Source organism: Triticum aestivum, chromosome 2D (genome assembly GCF_018294505.1).
Source record: "Triticum aestivum cultivar Chinese Spring chromosome 2D, IWGSC CS RefSeq v2.1, whole genome shotgun sequence".
Taxonomy (NCBI): Eukaryota; Viridiplantae; Streptophyta; class Magnoliopsida; order Poales; family Poaceae; genus Triticum; species Triticum aestivum.
In genome coordinates this window covers 316613528-316634264 of record NC_057799.1, presented here as the reverse complement: position 1 = coordinate 316634264, position 20737 = coordinate 316613528, and the positions used below count along the sequence as shown (strand labels likewise).

The following is a 20737-nucleotide window of genomic DNA, read 5'->3' as shown; positions in this document are numbered from 1 at the left end:
TGATTAATTTTTTTCAAATAGAAGATTAATATTATTTTTAAAGATGGTCAAATTTTTTGTATACACATTTAAAATTTTCAAATGCTTTATTAACATTTTAAAACAACGTTAGCTTTTTTAATAAGGATCAATATGTTTTTAATACATGGTTAACATTTTTGTATACACATTTAACATTTTTCAAATGCTTGATTATTATTTTTTAAATAAATTATAATATTTTTATCAAAATCTTGATTAATATTTTTTAAATACATGATCAACTTTTTTCATTGTATACTTTTCTGTATACATTTTTTGTATGCATGAGAAACATTTTCTCTAGATGCATAATATTTTTCAAATGCCTGGTTAACATTTTCCCCAAATCTTTTTACTTAAATAGTTTTTAATATATTTATTTAGAACATTTGGAACTATGAACAAAAGTAAAAAAAAAGTTAAAAATGTGGAAAAAAAAAGGAGGCTGTGGCTTCCCGCGTGCCTGGGCCGCCAAGCAGACCAACACCCATCATCTCTGTAGAAAAGAAGAACCCTCTAAAATCTGCCCTCGAGATGCCCCACCTCGCCGCACCTGCCTCTCCGCCGCCGGCTCCAAACCTTATGTCTGACGCTCGCGAGGCTGCCTCCTCCTCGCCGCCGTCCGAAAGGGGGCGGAGGAAGGCGGTGGTGGTGGTCATGGGCGCGACGGGCGCCGGCAAGTCCCGGCTTGCCGTTGACCTCGCGGGGCACTTTGCCGGCGTCGAGGTGGTCAGCGCCGACTCCATGCAGGTCTACCGCGGTCTCGATGTCCTTACTAACAAGGTCTCCCTCGATGAGCAGAACGGTCTCTCCTCTCGAACACTCCAAGAGTCCCTCCTTGTATATATTTTTTCTTCAAAAGGAAATTCAGTTCCGTTCAGTTTGAGCTGAGTGACGGTATATTTGACGTGTCTGCAGGTGTTCCTCACCATCTCCTTAGCATCGTCGATCCTTCGGTGGAGTTCACTTGCCGCCATTTCCGTGATCATGCCTTGCCTGTAAGCTTACATCTGATGTTACTGATGCAACTTCGTTTCAGTCTTCTAGACTTCCAACTGAGTAACCGTACCATGTTCATTCTGAATGGCCACAGATTATAGAAGATATATTGGATCGTGGCGGCCTGCCTGTTGTTGTTGGTGGCACAAACTTCTATATACAGGTGCATAGTTCAACACTTCTCGATTTCCATATCAGGAGTTATTCACACATGTTCATAGTTCAATTCTGGTCGATATCTTAAGTTAATTGTGTATCTGATTTACATTTTTGCGGGCTTTTACGATGGCCTTAGGCTCTTGTTAGTCCATTCCTCTTTGAGGATATGTCAGAAGATATGCAGGGTTGCACTTTGAGTGACCAACTTGATGATATAGGTGAATATTGAAACCATAACACTTGCTCCTTATTCATCGTGTGCCTGTTCTGTATTCATGTTTTATTTATTTGCCTATTATATCTTCAATATGCTATTCAGGCCTTGCCACAGATGGTGTTGGAAGTGGGTATGAACACTTAAAGGAGATTGATCCTATTGCGGCACAAAGGATCCACCCAAACAACCACCGAAAAGTAAGGGTGTTGCACATTCCTGCCATCTCCTGGTCACTTAGCCAGTCATTCTTCATCTGTAGCATGCTCTCACTTTCCTCATGGCATTCCCCTATTTATCTTATTTTAGTCATTCGATTTGCTGTATTGAACAGATAAAACGTTACCTTGAGTTATATGCAACCACAGGTGCACTACCAAGCGATCTTTTCCAAGGAGAAGCTGCAGAAGTGAGGATTTTTTGTATTTTCTTTGATTAATCATTCAATATATATGCCATGAATATGAACTACTAACTGCTACCACACATTTTTTGCGCATGAGGTTTGACTTTCCTGTTTCAATATGGATGTCCTAAAAAAGATTGTTTGTTGTCAGGACAAGTGGGGCCGGCCTACTAGCTCCAGGTTTGACTGTTGTTTCCTGTGGGTGGATGCCGAGCTTCATGTTCTGGATAATTATGTCAATGAAAGAGTCGATTGCATGATTAATGCTGGGCTGCTTGATGAAGTGCGCAATATATATAATCCAGGTGCCGTTTATACCCAAGGTCTACGGCAGGCCATTGGGGTTCGTGAATTTGATGAGTTTTTCAGATTATATTTTACAAAGAAAGAATCTGATGAGATAAAAGCTGGTATGCTTAATCTCCATGATGATAAGCTGAAAAGCTTGTTGGATGAAGCTGTCTCTCAGCTAAAAGCAAACACACGAAGACTTGTTCGACGCCAAGTAAACACTCCCTCTGTATCTTTATCCTTACATTTTTAAGACGGTCTGAGAAAGTAATCAGTACTAGACTGCAAATCTCTGCTGCAGAGACGGAGGCTACACCGGCTGAATAAAGACTTCGGGTGGAATTTGCATCACATCGACGCAACAGAAGCATTCCAATGTAAGTCCATTTGTATGTATTACCCAGAGTGTTGAATTGGCCTGCTTTGATGTGTTCTTTTCCTTCATATGTAATCTATATTTTACTAGGTACTACTGGTGACTCGTGGCACGTCAAGGTTATAAAACCTTGCGCAGATACTGTCAGAAGATTCTTGTCTAATGATACAACTTTGGCAAGTAAAGATTGTTCGAACGATGGTGGTGGAACTAGGTTGGCCTCAAGAGAGTTGTGGACTCAATATGTTTGCGAGGTGATGTTTTTTATTTGATGCTCTTATTATGAGGTGGTTCTGGTTATGCGTTGGTTGTCCTATGATAATTGGTTGAAATATCTGATGCTTGCCTTTTGTCATTTCCTTCGATGTATTAGTTAATAAAAAACATGGATCTGACAAGCTTCTACCACTTCTGAATCATGTGTTATAGGCCTGCGACAACCGGGTCCTTCGAGGGGCACATGAGTGGGAACAACACAAGCAAGGCCGAGGCCACCGGAGAAGAACACAGCGTTTGAAGCGGAAGAGTAAGATCAAGAGTACATCCTCTGAAGCAGAAGTATAACCATGTGAACATAAGTTGTAGTTTCGGTGTTGATGGAACACCATTTAGATTGGTTTTGAGTCTTATGGAGGAGACTGGGGAAGGGGATCGATAAGGACACGGATCCAAACACTAGTTCTGATCTTTAAAGGTGTGTTTGTATGCTGCCTGACTTCATATCGCAGCAAACTCCAGTTCGTCTTAATTTATGCCCATTCTGAACATGTCTTCTAATTGTTCATGGAGCTAGTGAATATCGTCAGGGTGAATTTAAAAGCAATCAGCAGTGGACCGAAAACTAAACCGATGAAAAAACAAAAGGTAAATCGATGGAACATTAGAATTAATGCAGATCATAATATTTTAGAAATAAAGATCCAAGACGAATTCAACGGGAAAATCAGTGAAGCTAGAAAGCAGCAGTCGAGCGCCTCCAACTACATTCACGCTGTCTTCTCGGCGGTCCAGACGGTTTTATAATGCCCAAGTCGGCTTAAATTTGGCTTATACTCGCTCTGTCCGAAGCTTTTTCGGATGGAGGGAAAGCTTGACGAGCTTTTTCGGACGGAGGGAGTATTAGCAAAAAGGCATTTACTTTTATGTTTAGTTTTCGCCTTTGCTTACACCTTAATGTGACAATATCCACTCAAAAGCCAAAAGCCAAAGAGTCAAAATCACGAAAGACGTGTTTTTTTTCTTATAAACCGAACTTCAAAAATCAAGGAAGCAAAGGGGGCGAGCGACGCTGTAGAAGAGGACTTGACATATAGGTTGGCGAGGACGATGCGTCGTATGTTGGCATCGGCAGCCGAGGCCGTGTAAGAGGGAGAGGACGACGGCTGAGGGTCCGAGGACGTGTAAGAGGGTGACGACAACGGCGAATCATTTGCGATGTGGTAGAGCGCAACAATAAAAGGTCTCCGGCACCAGCAATGGAGGAGGAGTTCGGCTGCACCATTGTTCTCTATTTTTCTTATGAGATAGGAAAAATTAACATACACACGCACACATTGGGATCGTGTTGAAAGCCAAACGACCGGAATATAAGTCCACCAGGGTATTCCCAGCCCACCAGGGTTCATTCTAGGTTTCCACTACACGGGTCAGGTATAGGAGTTCCGTCATCCGACCCATTCTAGGTTCTCCCCACCTTCTTTTTAGGGGTGAAACCAAGCTTTATTCAGAAAAGGCCACAGTCTGTGGGATACATCGCTGGTCGTGGGATTGGCCGAACCACACATGGCGTCCTAGACCCAAAGAAAATGCATGCTTGGCTAAACTATGTGCCTCAACATTAACGGCACGACACTCAAAAGTAAAAGTACTACTAAACAGATGTAATAAGCTATTGATCTCTGCAATGATGGCACCATTTGGTCCTTGATCTGAATTGTTGATTGCACCAATGACCTTCTTTGCGTCCGACGCCACTACCACATCATGGAGGTTCAAATCTTGTGCAAGGGCAAGAGCCTCCATGCATGCAATTGTCTCCATGATAACCGGATCATCCACTCCTGCTATGCACAAGACTGAGCTTCCCAGGAAGTTACCATTTGCATCTCTACACACCGCCGCTGCTGTCCCCCTGTTCCACGACGACAAGCAGCGACGACATGGATTTTTGCGAAGCCCGGCGGAGGGCGTTTTGGGCGTTGTACACTAGCATGCACTGTTGCTGCCCCTCGTCTTGAGTTTTGTTGTGTTGGTTCTTTTATCAGCTCAAGCTCTCCAATAAACCTGCAGATAAACCCGTATATGCTCTGAGGACTTTGGAAGATGCCCTCGTGGATGGCTTTCCGGCGCGCTGCCCATATAGCCCATAAAGTCACCGATAGTTTGACAAATTGATCATGTGGTAGTAGCTCCATAAGAGTAAAGAGCCATTGCTTCGCATTTGGTTCTGTTATGTCTGCTAGCTGTTGCAAAAGCTCATCATCCACCAAAGCCCATGTGCAATGTGACATTGTACACTGTAACAAGGAGTGTCTCCATGAATCCGGCTGCCCACACATACCGCACAAACTAGAGTCTGTTATGTGTCGATGTGCTCGTACATCATTTGTTGGTATTGAGTGTTTGGATAATCTCCACAGAAACATACGGATTTTTGCTGGGACCTGCACTTTCCATAGAGTTTTCCACGCTCCTGTCTCCTGTTCTGTACTTGAAGATCTCGATCTACTTTCGAGCCATGCTTCTCTTCGTGACCTAGTGCTAGCAAGCATCCGGTAGGCGCTTCTACAGAGAAAATGCCCGTCCTTTCATGGCTCCAGCTCCAAAATTCATCTATGTTTTTGGTGCACAAAGGGATGCCGAGTATTACCTTTGCATCTATCGGCATGAATGTAGCATTCACCATCTGTCTATCCCATGAAGCTGAAGTGTTATCAATGAGCTCAGAGACAAAAGTCGGTGGGTTCAGCTTCAGGCTTCCATAGGGTCTCATCATCTCAGCTCGTGGGATCCAATTGTCCTCCCATATTTGCATGGTCTACCCATTGCCGATTCGTCGAATTAGCCCTTGCTTCAAGACATCCTTTCCTTCCATAATAGCTCTCCATATCTGACTTGGATGATTGCCAACAACTGAGTTCAAAAAAGTTTGCCCCGGATAGTATATGCTTTTGAGCAAACGGGCACACTGGCTCTCTGGCTGTTGAAGGAGGCGCCACACCTGCTTAGCTAGCATTGCCATGTTAAAGAGCTCAAAATCTTTAAAACCCAATCCTCCCATGCCTTTGGGCTGGGTCATCTCCTTCCATGAAACCCAATGTGGTTTTCTCTTCCCGTCCTTGCAACCCCACCAAAATTTCCTTCTAAGTTTATTCAGGTGCTCGCATAAGCCTCTTGGTAGTTTAAAGCAGACATGGAGTTAACATGCACTGCTTGGGCTACCGATTTAACAAGTACTTCCTTCCCCGCTAACGACATTGAGTACTCAATCCAGCCTTGTACTTGATAGAGGCAAAGGTGTCCCGATGTTTCGATGAGATAGCAATCGTTTTCTGTGGGAGTCGACTTTGACGATCCGACTACGAACGTGCGAAGACGTCGCGCCTAAGCAATCGCTAAACCAACTTCCGAGGGGTTATTGACCACGCCGGAGCACGATCAAGCTAACCACGAGGGTCTATTTCCTGTGAGCAAACGAAGAACAAGCAAGAAACTGAGATTGCAATCTGGATATTGCGAGTAAAAGAGGAAAGCTTTATTAATGAAGGTGGGGTTCTGTGACGCCTTTGTCTGGTCGTTGAACACAAACGAAGTACGCGAAGTTGCAGCTATGGCGAACTTTTAATCTAAACAAAACCCAAAGTCTAAACGATGCCCTAGGGGCTGTATATATGGAGGAAGAGGGGGGGAATTTCGTGGCCCTTGGAGGAGGGGTCCGAAACCCACCCTAACTCTTGTTTCCCCACACATACGGACTCTAAAAACAGCCTATATTGAAGTATTTCGAAATTACATGGGCCTGGCCCAAAAATAAGGTGACGCAGCACCTAGAATAGCCTCTGGACGAAAATTATGAAGTGGCATCTTGTATATTTCGTCCAAGGCTTCATGCACTCATTATGGTGGCTTCAAAGTCCTGAAATCATCACTTGAAACTCTGTTCTTGTCTCCCTTGCGCATGCCATCAACTCCATGCTTGTTCTTGCTCCAATGTTCATCCTTCTCCAAGCTAGGCCCTTCATTTGTAAGCAAAACAAATGTATCCAATTTAGGCAGCATCATATTCTCATGAACATTAGAATCATTACCAAGAAACGAAAGTACCTGGTAATTTAATTGGCGTGCGCGAGCTCTAGTAATCGGTCCAGTATGTATAGTAGCAGGGGTTGTGGGTGTAACAATGGTATTGATGTCCTCATCATCCTCCCCTTCTTGAAATGAAGTCGTCCTCGACGGAAGCTCATCTTCCTCACCCAAATAAGGCTTCAAATCTGCAATGTTAAAAGTGGGACTAACCCCAAAATCTGCAGGCAGCTCAAGTTTATATGCATTATCATTTATTTTCTCTAACACCTTAAAAGGACCATCAGCACGTGGCATTAGCTTTGATTTGCGCAAATTAGGAAACCTATCCTTACGCAAATGTAACCAAACAAGATCTCCAGGTGCAAAGACAACATGTTTTCTACCCTTATCTCCAGCAAGTTTATATTTAGCATTCATACGCTCAATGTTTTCCTTAGTTAACTCATGCATTTTTAAGATCAATTCAGCACGTTGTTTAGCATCAAAATTAACCTTCTCCGAAGATGGAAGAGGCAACAAATCAATGGGTGCACGAGGTAGGAAACCATACACAATTTCAAAAGGGCACATCTTAGTAGTAGAATGCAACGAACGATTATAAGCAAATTCAATATGAGGCAAGCATTCTTCCCACATTTTCTTATTATTCTTCAAAACAGCCCTAAGCATAGTAGACAATGTTCTATTGACTACTTCAGTTTGACCATCAGTTTGGGGGTGACAAGTAGTACTAAAAAGCAGTTTAGTCCCCAACTTAGCCCATAAACATCTCCAAAAGTGGCTAAGAAATTTAGTATCACGATCTGAAACAATAGTATTTGGCACACCATGCAAGCGAATAATTTCACGAAAGAACAAATCAGCAACATTAACAGCATCATCGCTTTTATGACATGGTATAAAGTGTGCCATTTTCGAGAACCTATCCACGACAACAAATATGCTATCCCTCCCCTTCTTTGTTCGAGGTAAACCTAAAACAAAGTCCATAGATATATCCTCCCAAGGAACACTAGGTACAGGCAAAGGCATATATAAACCATGAGGATTGAGTCGTGACTTAGCTTTTTGACATGTAGTGCAGCGAGCAACAAAACGCTCAACATCCCGTCTCATCTTTGGCCAAAAGAAATGTGTAGCAAGTATATCCTCCGTCTTCTTCACGCCAAAGTGTCCCATTAGTCCTCCTCCATGCGCCTCCTGCAACAACAAAAGACGAACGGAGCTAGCTGGAATGCATAGCTTGTTAGCACGAAACACAAATCCATCGTTAACGACGAACTTGTTCCATGTTCTACCTTCTTTACAATTCTGCAATACATCTTTAAATTCAGCATCATGCACATATTGATCTTTGATGGTCTCCAAACCAAATATTTTAAAGTCAAGTTGTGAAAGCATAGTATAACGACGAGACAATGCATCAGCAATAACATTTTCTTTACCCTTCTTGTGTTTAATGACATAAGGGAAAGTCTCAATGAATTCAACCCATTTAGCATGTCTACGGTTCAGTTTAGCTTGACTTTTAATGTGTTTCAAAGATTCATGATCAGAATGTATAACAAATTCTTTGGGCCATAAATAATGTTGCCATGTTTCTAAGGTCCGAACAAGAGCATATAATTCTTTATCATAAGTAGAATAGTTCAGACTAGGCCCACTCAATTTTTCAGAAAAGTATGCAACAGGTTTGCCATCTTGTAATAACACACCTCCTAATCCAATTCCACTAGCATCACATTCAAGCTCAAAGTCTTATTAAAATCAGGAAGTTGGAGTAAAGGAGCATGTGTCAACTTATCTTTCAATATCGTGAAGGCTTCTTCCTGTGCGGTACCCCAAACAAAAGGCACATCCTTCTTTGTAAGCTCATTGAGAGGTGCAGCAATGGTGCTAAAATCTCTCACAAAACGCCTATAGAAACCAGCGAGTCCAAGAAAACTCCTCACTTGTGTGACCGTTTTGGGCTGCGGCCAACTCTCAATAGCTTCAATCTTGGCTTTATCAACTTCAATTCCCTGTGGAGTAACAACATAGCCAAGAAAAGATACTCGGTCGGTGCAAAAGGTGCACTTCCCAAGGTTACCAAACAAACGTGCATCACGTAGAGCAATAAAAACAGCACGTAAATGTTCCAAATGTTCTTCCAAAGATTTGCTATAAATCAGTATATCATCAAAATAGACTACCACAAATCGTCCAATGAAAGCACGTAAAACTTCGTTCATTAGTCTCATGAAAGTACTAGGTGCATTAGTTAACCCAAAAGGCATGACTAACCACTCATATAAACCAAACTTAGTTTTAAAAGTTGTTTTCCATTCATCTCCCAATTTCATACGAATTTGATGGTATCCACTACGCAAATCAAATTTGGAGAATATTGTAGAGATACTCAATTCATCAAGCATATCATCTAGCCTAGGAATAGGATGACGATAACGAATAGTAATATTATTAATGCCTCTACAATCAACACACATACGCGACGTACCATCCTTTTTCGGCACTAGAATAATAGGAACAGCACAAGGACTAAGGGATTCGCGAATATAACCTTTGTCGAGCAGCTCCTGTACTTGACGCATAATCTCCTTCGTCTCCTCTGGATTGGTACGGTATGGTGCACGGTTGGGTAGCGATGCACCGGGAATTAAGTCAATTTGATGCTCAATCCCTCGAATAGGTGGTAATCCCGGTGGCACGTCTTGTGGGAAGACGTCAGCGAACTCCTGCAAAATGTTAGTGACTGCAGGGGGCAAAGAGGAAGGCACGTCCTCGAATGAAAATAATGCCTCTTTGCACACAAAAGCATAGCAAACAGATTTGCTAAAACTAGCTCATCAATATCAGATTTGGTGGCAAGTAAACATGCACTTTTCAATTTAATTTCAGAAGCAACACTAGATGGTTTATTATTAGGCTTCATTTGTTGCTCAAATTCTTTTGCCACAATCTGATTTTCACTCTTATTTTTCTCCTGTTTTGCTTTATTAGCTCTATGAATATCATCTTTCAAAATGGAATCAGGAGTCATAGGAAGCAAAGTAATATTTGTATCCTTATGAACAAGAGTATACTGATTGTTTCTACCATGGTGTACAGAATTTTTATCAAATTGCCATGGTCTACCAAGTAATAAGGAACATGCTTGCATAGGTACCACATCACAATCAACATAATCAGCATATGTAGAGATACTAAAATGCACCCGAACAGTACGTGTTACCTTAACCTTGCCGCTGTTGTTGAACCATTGGATGTAGTAAGGATGTGGATGTGGTCTTGTGGTGAGAGATAGCTTCTCCACCATCTCCATGCTAGCCAAGTTGTTGCAGCTCCCTCCATCTATGATGACGCGAATAGAACGTTCCTTCACAACTCCCTTTGTATGGAACAAATTATGCCTCTGATTTTGCTCAGCTTGTGTAACCTGCACACTCAAAACACGTTGAGCAACTAAACATTCATACCTGTCAGCATCTTCAGCAGCCATGTATTGCGTCTCATGATCAGAATCATCTCCACCGTGTTCTTCATGTGTAATAAGAGCCAAAGTCTCCTCATCATAGTCACTAGCGGACTCATACCCACCATCCTCAGTAGCAATCATCACACGCTGAGATTTGCATTCTCTCGCAAAATGTCCTCTTCCCTTACAACGACGACAAATAATATCACTTGTGTGCCCTGTTGACGCCATGGAAGAAGAAGAGCTCTGTGCAGGCCCGGCAGGTGTGCTCTTGGCAGATAGTGGTGGTTGTGCCTGCTTTCTTGTATCACGGTTGGAGGTGGCACCTGAAGGAGGTGATGGTGCAGTGGAAGTAGATGATGCACGTGGTGTCCATGATGAAGGTCGACCTGCAGAAAAGTTAGTTCGCGCCAATGCCTGTCGATCCTGCACTTCACGTTCAGCTTTACAAGCAAGATGGAATAAACGAGTGATATTATTATAATCCTTATACTCTAGAATGGTCTGAATCTCTCTATTTAATCCACCCATAAAACGTGCAAGCATAGCTTCATTCTCCTCAACAATACCACATCTAATCAAGCCAGTTTGTAATTCCTGATAATATTCTTCTACAGAATTTTTTCCTTGTCTTAAGCGCTGCAATTTTTGAAGTAATTCACGTTGATAATATGGTGGAACCCAACGAGTACGCATAGCAGTTTTCAAAGCAGCCCAAGTAGCTGGAACAGGATATAATCTACAATGTTCAGACCACCAAACACATGCAAAGCTAGTGAAAGCACAAACAGCAGCAGGAACACGTCTCTCCTCAGGATATTGTAAACATGTAAATCGTTGTTCAGTTTCTAACTCCCAAGTAAGATATATATCAGGAACATATCTACCCTCAAATGGTGGAATATTCAATTTCAGTTTAGGGAGATGGTCATGATCTCGTACCTGAGGGGGAGCCCTAACATTGCCATTATTTGCATGTGGACGACCTGGTGGTTGTGGTGCTGGTGGTTGCACGTAGTTCTGATTTTGATCAACCTCATCCTCGTAATCTCCCGCATAATCATCCTCCTCCACATCAGCAGCAGGAGCCACAGAAGTATCAACAGCAGCACCAGCAGTTTGGCCAGGCTGAAGAGGGACACGGCTCGCTCGGCGGAGGGCTGTTTCGCGACGTGGAGGTAGTCGTTGTTGTTGTTGTTGTTGCAGAGGTGCGGCAGGTGCAGCCGGTGGTGGAAGACGCGCAAGCAGTTCATTAAATCTGTTATCGAGCTTGTTTCAGACGTCTTCTCAAGGCCAGTGATCTTCTCCATGGCCTCTTCAAAATTGTTCAGCACATCTTGCACCTGTTCAGTCATCATTTGCTGAAACTTATCATGAAGCTCCTTGTTCGCTAAGTTCTCCCAGTCAATCTCGTCGGCTTGTGATCCTGGCATGGTTAGCAGCAATAGAAACACACAAAATATGATCCTATAGACTACTAACAAGTGGTGGTGGTGGTGGGTGTCACAAATCCGTCAAGCAAATCTCAAATTCTTACCAGTTCTTACCCAGCAGCAGGCGGTGATCGGCAACCGATGTAGTCAAAACTCTCAAAGCTTGGATAGAGCGATTACCAGGGAGAGTCAAACGCACGATGTAGGTGTATGTGGAGCTGGGAAGGCTTATAATATGGTAGCAAAAATGGTCAGCAATAATCAATTCAGAGATGCAAAGTTGAATAAACGCTCAACGACGGTACTGTGCTGGTCCTAGGCTAGACCGTGCTAGAGACGCGAGCCTAGAACACTAACAAAATCACGGTGCTGCACGTAAACAAGGGAAAAGCACACTCTGGAAAAAAATCGCTCTGTTTTTTTTGCGCTCTTTTTTTTTGCGAAAAATCACTATAATGGCGAGTGTCTCAAAACTCTTCCCAGGTCAAACTGACAGGATGGTTACAAAAAAAATTTGACTATTTTTTTTGGAAATCAGGGCAGCGACGACGAAAAAGTGTGACAAAAAACCACTATGATGGCGAGTGTCTCAAAACACTCCCTGGGACCTAAAAATAGGATAGGGAAAAAATATTTTTGGTCGCCAAAATTTTGGCCTAAAAACTGCCCGGGGGTCTCCAGACTTTTTTTCCGAGACCTACTCAGGCAAGGAAACACGAAACAGAAAATAGATGGATCTCGAAAACAAACCTAATATGAAAAGAACTCGGATTGGTGGTGGATATATGGTGGTAGGATATGGCAGCGGTGGTGGTATATGGTAGCGGTGGTGGTATATGGATACGGATCGGTGGTGGTATATGGATACGGATTGGTGGTGGTATATGGATACGGATTCAGAGCGGTGGCGGATAAGCAATGGTGGTAGATGGCAAGGCGGTGATGATGGTGCGGCGGCGGCATGACAACTTATGCCCAGAACTCGAAACTCTAAAGGACTAGACTCTAAGACCAGCAACTTGACACGACGATGCAACCGCAAATTCAACAAAGCAAAAACCCTAAAAAGATTATGCAAAGGCTCAGATTGGTTCGGATATGATGAACTAACCCTAATTTTTTGTGGCTTTTTCGTGGACTGTAGGTATGAAGAACAGACTCGATCTAAACTACGAAAAACTGTAAAATCTCACCGAGCAACCTAGAAATCTGATACCACTTGATAGAGGCAAAGGTGTCCCGATTTTTTGATGAGATAGCAATCGTTTTCTGTGGGAGTCGACTCTGACGATCCGACTACGAACGTGCGAAGACGTCGCGCCTTAGCAATCGCTAAACCAACTTCCGAGGGGTTATTGACCACGCCGGAGGACGATCAACCTGACCACGAGGATCTATTTCCTGTGAGCAAACGAAGAACAAGCAAGAAACTGAGATTGCAATCTGGATATTGCGAGTAAAAGAGGAAAACTTTATTAATGAAGGTGGGGTTCTGTGACGCCTTTGTCTGGTCGTTGAACACAAACGAAGTACGTGAAGTTGCAGCTATGGCGAACTTTTAATCTAAACAAAACACAAAGTCTAAACGATGCCCTAGGGGCTGTATATATGGAGGAAGAGGGGGGGCGATTTCGTGGCCCTTGGAGGAGGGGTCCGAAACCCACCCTAACTCTTGTTTCCCCACACATACGGACTCTAAAAACAGCCTATATTGAAGTATTTCGAAATTACATGGGCCTGACCCAAAAATAAGGTGACGTAGCACCTAGAATAGCCTCTGGACGAAAATTATGAAGTAGCATCTTGTATATTTCGTCCAAGGCTTCATGTACTCATTATGGTGGCTTCAAAGTCTTGAAATCATCACTTGAAATTATGTTCTTGTCTCCCTTGCGCATTCCATCAACTCCATGCTTGTTCTTGCTCCAATGTTCATCCTTCTCCAAGCTAGGCCCTTCATTTCTAAGCAAAACAAATGTATCCAATTTAGGCAGCATCATATTCTCATGAACACTAGAATCATTACCAAGAAACAAAAGTACCTGGTAATTTAATTGGCGTGCGCGAGCTCTAGTAATCGGTCCAGTATGTATAGTAGCAGGGGTTGTGGGTGTAACAATTGTATTGATGTCCTCATCGGTACTTTACTCCACAATCGGTCCTTCAAGTATTTGAAAGCACAGTTTTTACTGTTACCAATGTCAGAGGGCATACCAAGGTATTTCTCGTTCAAAGTTTCATTTGGAACATTCAGGGTGACCTTAATTTCATTGCGGGTGCTTTCTGGAACACCTTTGCTAAAATATATAGATGATTTAGCATGGTTTATTCTCTGACCAGTTGCTCTACAATATGTGTCCAAGACTTGGTTTACCTCAATAGCTCCCACATTATTTGCCTTGAAAAACAGAGGCTGTCATCAGCGAACAAGAGATGGTTAACCCCAGGTGTCGAAGGTGCCACCTGTAACCCCTCCAAGTTGGATGACTGTCTTCTTGATTTTAGCATGCACGACAGGCCCTCTGCTGCTAGCAAGAACAAGTATGGTGATATCGGATCCCCTTGTCTTATACCCCAAGAGGGTTTAAAACCCTCTAGCTTCTTTCCATTGAACATGACAGAGAAGTTTACTGTGTCGACTAAATTCATTACAATGCTTACCCAATTCTCAGTAAACCCCAACTTTAGCATTATAGCCTTGAGGTAAGGCCACTCTACTCTGTCATATGCCTTCATCATATCCAGCTTGAGCGCGCACGACTGGTGTTTCTTTGCTTTGTTTCTCTTCATAAAATGCAAACACTCATACGCAATAATGATATTATCAGTTATCATCCTCCCAGGCACAAAAGCAGATTGCTCCTCATAAATTATATCAGGCAAAACTAGCTTTAGGCGATTAGATATTACCTTTGACGCAATCTTGTAAAAAACATTGCACAAACTTATAGGCCGGACTGAGATAATAGGGTGGGGTTCTTGACCTTCGGTATTAGGACCAAAATGGTTTCATTGATGCATTCTGCTGACTCCGTTCCATTGATAATCCGTAGGACCATCCTTGTGATCTCCTCTCCACATATATCCCAGTGGCGTTGGAAAAAGTGTGCAGGATACCCATCTGGCCCAGGAGCTTTTGTGGGGAACATTTGGAAGAGAGCAGTTTTGACCTCCTGTTCACTATAAGGAGCATTTAGGGTTGCATCCATATCATCAGTAACCTTCCTTGGGACTGTCTCTAGGACTTGTTCCATGTCTTGAACCCCCTCTGATGTGTACAATTGCCTATAGAAACTCGTGTTCATTGCCTCCATCTCTTCCTTGTTCTCTGTTAGCTGACCATCTTGCCATTGGAGAGCTTTTATTTGATTTTTCCAGCGCCGGCGACTTGCCCTTAGATGAAAAAAGTAAGTGTTTTTGTCGCCGTGTTTGAGCCATTCAATCCTTGCCCTCTGCCTCCATAGGATTTCCTCACGGTGATAGAGCTCAACTAGAAGGTCAGTCACTTTAATTTCTACGGCTGATGGACCCGATCTGCCTCGAACTCCATGCATCTCCTGCAGCTGGTTCTGCAACTGCCTGATCTGACTACGGACATTTCCAAAATGTTGCCGATCCCACTGTGACAGGTCTCCCACCAGCGCATGCAGCTTGTCGCGAATCTCTGCGACAGAATCACTCGGGTCCCGTGCCCATGCAGCCTGAACCACGTCCGGCAAGGTGGGATCCCTCTCCCAGCAGATCTTGTATTTAAAGCTGCCCGGGCCCCGCTTGCATGCATGCATGTCGTTTACTCTGAGGAAAATGGGTACGTGATCGGAGGAAGCTGCTTCTTTGTGCTCTGTGATTGCGTCTGGGAAAGCCATGCACCAGGCCGTGTTAGCAATGCACCTGTCCAGCCTCACCCTTGTGAGCGTTCCTCCCGCAACCTTTTTCTCAAATGTCCAGTCCCTTCCCTTGTAACCAATATCAGTCAGACCACACATATCAAGCGTGTCACGAAAAGCGTCCATCTGAGCTTGGCTCCTATTCCCCACTCCATCATGTTCACTTGACAGCAGAACTTCGTTGAAATCCCCCATCACAACCCAGGGCCGGTTGTTAGATCCTACTATCCCATAGAGTAAATCACATGTTTTATAGCGTTCGCTTACTTGCGCTTCTCCGTAAACAAAGGTGATTCTGGTTTGGATGTCCACTAGCTCATCCACTACCACATCAATATGATACTCAGAATAACCAACAATTTGAAGTTTTATTTCCTCGTTCCAAAAAATGCCAAGTCCTCCGCTTCTACCAGAACTGCTAACTGCAAAACTTTTCTCATAGCCTAAAGAGCCTACCATATTCTCTACTTGAGAGCCCTCTATTTGGGTTTCAACGATACAAACAATAGAGGGGGCACGTTTCCTCGTTAGATGACGAAGCTCACGAACTGTCGCGGGTTTGCCAGCCCCGCGGCAGCTCCAGCATAGTAGACTCATTGCGCCTGGCGCGACCCCACCTGGGTGAAGGAAATATGCCCTAGAGGCAATAATAAAGTTATTATTTATTTCCTTATATCATGATAAATGTTTATTATTCATGCTAGAATTGTATTAACCGGAAACATGATACATGTGTGAATACATAGACAAACAGAGTGTCACTAGTATGCCTCTACTTGACTAGCTCGTTGATCAAAGATGGTTATGTTTCCCAGCCATAGACATGAGTTGTCATTTGATTAACGGGATCACATCATTAGGAGAATGATGTAATTGACTTGACCCATTCCATTAGCTTAGCACTTGATCGTTTAGTATGTTGCTATTGCTTTCTTCATGACTTATACATGTTCCTATGACTATGAGATTATGCAACTCCCGTTTACCGGAGGAACACTTTGTGTGCTACCAAACTTCACAACGTAACTGGGTGATTATAAAGGTGCTCTACAGGTGTCTCCGAAGGTACTTGTTGAGTTGGCGTATTTCGAGATTAGGATTTGTCACTCCGATTGTCGGAGAGGTATCTCTGGGCCCACTCGGTAATACACATCACTATAAGCCTTGCAAGCATTGTAACTAATGAGTTAGTTGCGGGATGATGTATTACGGAACGAGTAAAGAGACTTGCCGGTAACGATATTGAACTAGGTATTGAGATACCGACGATCGAACCTCGGGCAAGTAACATACCGATGACAAAGGGAACAACATATGTTGTTATGCGGTTTGCCGATAAAGATCTTCGTAGAATATGTGGGAGCCAATATGAGCATCCAGGTTCCGCTATTGGTTATTAACCGGAGACGTGTCTCGGTCATGTCTACATAGTTCTCGAACCCGTAGGGTCTGCACGCTTAAAGTTCGGTGATGATCGGTATTATGAGTTTTTGTGTTTTGATGTACCGAAGGTAGTTCGGAGTCCCAGATATGATCACAGACATGACGAGGAGTATCGAAATGGTCGAGACGTAAAGATCGATATATTGGACAACTATATTCGGACACCGGAAGTGTTCCGGGTGATTTCGGAGAAAACCGGAGTGCCGGAGGGGTTACCGGAACCCCCCGGGGAAGTATTGGGCCTTAGTGGGCCTGAGGGGAGAGAGTGGGCAGCAGCCCAGGATGTGGCGCGCCCCCTCCCATGAGGAGTCTGAATTGGACTAGGGGAGGGGGGCGCGGCCCCTCTTTCCCTCTCCATCTCCCTCTCTTTCCTTCCCCCTTCCCTCTTCCTAGTTGGACTAGGAAAGGATGAATCCTCTTCCTAGTAGGAAGAGGATTCCTCCTCTCCTTGGAGCGCACCAAGGCTGGCCGACCTCCCCCCTTGCTCCTTTATATATGGGGGCGGGGGGGCACCCAAAGACACACAAGTTGATTGTTCCAAGCCGTGTGCGGTGCCCCCTCCACCATAATCCACCTCGATCATATCATAGCGGTGCTTAGGCAAAGCCCTGCGTCGGTAGCATCATCATCACCGTCATCACGCCGTCGTGCTGACGAAACTCTCTGGCGAAGCTCTGCTGGATCGGAGCTCGCGGGACGTCATCGAGTTGAACGTGTGCTGAACTCGGAGGTGTCGTGCGTTCGGTACTTGGATCGGTCGGATCGTGAAGATGTACGACTACATCAACCGCGTTGTGCTAACGCTTCTGCTTTCGATCCACGAGGGTACGTGGACACACTCTCCCCTCTCATTGCTATGCATCACCATGATCCTGTGTGTGCGTAGGATTTTTTTTGAAATTACTACGTTCCCCAACAGTGGCATCCGAGCCAGGTTATATGCGTAGATGTTATATGCACGAGTAGAACACAAGTGAGTTGTGGGCGATACAAGTCATACTGCTTACCAGCATGTCATACTTTGGTTCAGCGGTATTGTTGGATGAAGCGGCCCGGACTGACATTACGCGTACGCTTACGCGAGACTGGTTCTACCGACGTGCTTTGCACATAGGTGGCTGGCGGGTGTCAGTTTCTCCAACTTTAGTTGAACCGAGTGTGGCTACGCCCGGTCCTTGAGAAGGTTAAAACAACACTAACTTGACGAACTATCATTGTGATTTTGATGCATAGGTAAGAACGGTTCTTGCTCAGCCCGTAGCAGCCACGTAAAACTTGCAACAACAAAGTAGAGGACGTCTAACTTGTTTTTGCAGAGCATGTTGTGATGTGATATGGTCAAGACATGATGCTATATTTTATTGTATGAGATGATCATGTTTTGTAACCGAGTTATCGGCAACTGGCAGGAGCCATATGGTTGTCGCTTTATTGTATGCAATGCAATCGCCTTGTAATGCTTTACTTTATCACTAAGCGGTAGCGATAGTCGTAGAAGCAATAGTTGGCGAGACAACAACGATGCTACGATGGAGATCAAGGTGTCGCGTCGGTGACGATGGTGATCATGACGGTGCTTCGGAGATGGAGATCACAAGCACAAGATGATGATGGCCATATCATATCACTTATATTGATTGCATGTGATGTTTATCTTTTATGCATCTTATTTTGCTTAGATCGACGGTAGCATTATAAGATGATCTCTCACTAAATTTCAAGGTATAAGTGTTCTCCCAGAGTATGCACCGTTGTGAAAGTTCTTCGTGCTGAGACACCACGTGATGATCGGGTGTGATAAGCTCTATGTTCAAATACAACGGGTGCAAGACAGTTTTGCACACGCAGAATACTCGGGTTAAACTTGACGAGCCTAGCATATGCAGATATGTCCTCGGAACACTGGAGACCGAAAGGTCGAGCGTGAATCATATAGAAGATATGATCAACATAGTGATGTTCACCATTGAAAACTACTCCATCTCACGTGATGATCGGACATGGTTTAGTTGATATGGATCACGTGATCACTTAGATGATTAGAGGGATGTCTATCTAAGTGGGAGTTCTTAAGTAATATGATTAATTGAACTTTAATTTATCATGAACTTAGTCCTGGTAGTATTAGCATATCTATGTTGTAAATTAATAGCTCGCGTTTAGCTCCCCTGTTTTATTTTTGATATGTTCCTAGAGAAAACTAAGTTGAAAGATGTTAGTAGCAATGATACGGATTGGATCCGTGATCTGAGGATTATCCTCATTGCTGCACAGAAGAATTATGTCCTTGATGCACCGCTAGGTAACAGACCGATTGCAGGAGCAGATGCAGACGTTATGAATGTTTGGCAAGCTCGATATGATGACTACTTGATAGTTTAGTGCACCATGCTTTACGGCTTAGAATCGGGGCTTCAAAGACGTTTTGAACGCCATGGAGCATATGAGATGTTCCAAGAGTTGAAATTAGTATTTCAGACTCATGCCCATGTCGAAAGGTATGAGACCTTTGACAAGCACTTTGCCTACAAGATGGAGGAGAATTGCTCAGCTAGTGAGCATGTGCTCAGAATGTCTGAGTACTACAATCACTTGAATCAAGTGGGAGTTAATCTTTCAGATAAGATAGTGATTGACAGAGTTCTCTAGTCACTATCACCAAGTTACTAGAACTTCGTGATAAACTATAATATGCAAGGGATAACGGAAACGATTCCCAAGCTCTTCGTGATGCTGAAATCGACGAAGGTAGAAATCAAGAAAAGCATCAAGTGTTGATGGTTGACAAGACCACTAGTTTCAAGAAAAGGGCAAAGGGAAGAAGGGGAACTTCAAGAAGAACGGCAACCAAGTTGCTACTCAAGTGAAGAAGCCCAAGTCTGGACCTAAGCCTGAGACTAAGTGCTTCTACTGCAAAAGGACTGGTCACTGGAAGTGGAACTGCCCTAGATACTTGGCGGATAAGAAGGATGGCAAAGTGAACAAAGGTATATTGGATATACATGTTATTGATGTGTACTTTACTAGTGTTTATAGCAACCCCTCGGCATTTGATACTGGTTCAGTTGCTAAGAGTAGTAACTCGAAACGAGAGTTGCATAATGAACAGAGACTAGTTAAGGGTGAAGTGACGATGTGTGTTGGAAGTGGTTCCAAGATTGATATGATCATCATCGCACACTCCCTATACTTTCGGGATTAGTGTTGAACCTAAATAAATGTTATTTGCTGTTTGCGTTAAGCATGAATATGATTTGATCATGTTTATTGCAATACGGTTATTCATTTAAAGTCAGAGAATAATTGTTGTTCTGTTTACATGAATAAAACCTTCAATGGTCATACACCCAATGTGAATGGTTTATATTAAATCTCGATAGTAGTGATACACATATTCATAATATTGAAGCCAAACGATGCAGAGTTAATAATGATAGTGCAACTTATTTGTGGCACTGCCATTTAGGTCATATTGGTGTAAAGCGCATGAAGAAACTCCATGCTGATGGGCTTTTTGGAATCACTTGATTATGAATCAGTTGATGCTTGCGAACCATGCCTCATGGGCAAGATGACTAAGACTCCGTTCTCCGGAACAATGGAGCGAACAACAGACTTGTTGGAAATAATACATACTGATGTATGCAGTCCGATGAGTGTTGAAGCTCGCGGCAGGTATCGTTATTTTCTGACCTTCACAGATGATTTGAGCAGATATGGGTATATCT

The 20737-nt window shown here is 43.5% G+C and overlaps 1 protein-coding gene across 1 annotated transcript; it reads left to right on the top strand.

Annotated features, from left to right (window-relative positions):
* The first annotated feature begins 528 nt into the window (after positions 1–528).
* LOC123049268 (tRNA dimethylallyltransferase 2) lies at positions 529–3233 on the top strand. The gene is made up of 10 exons (XM_044472213.1): positions 529–826; positions 940–1019; positions 1115–1183; positions 1316–1397; positions 1499–1593; positions 1728–1802; positions 1951–2304; positions 2392–2467; positions 2557–2720; positions 2896–3233. Exons 1-10 carry the CDS (start codon positions 556–558, stop codon positions 3028–3030), a joined length of 1401 nt encoding a protein of 466 aa, XP_044328148.1. The 5' UTR covers positions 529–555; the 3' UTR covers positions 3031–3233.
* The last annotated feature ends 17504 nt before the right edge of the window (positions 3234–20737 follow it).

Coding starts and splice junctions, on each gene's coding strand:
- LOC123049268 (XM_044472213.1), top strand. CDS start 556: ATGCCCCACCTCGCCGCACCTGCCTCTCCGCCGCCGGCTCCAAACCTT. Junction 1,184..1,315: donor GCACAAACTTCTATATACAG/GTGCATAGTTCA, acceptor CGATGGCCTTAG/GCTCTTGTTAGTCCATTCCT. Junction 1,594..1,727: donor ACCCAAACAACCACCGAAAA/GTAAGGGTGTTG, acceptor TGTATTGAACAG/ATAAAACGTTACCTTGAGTT.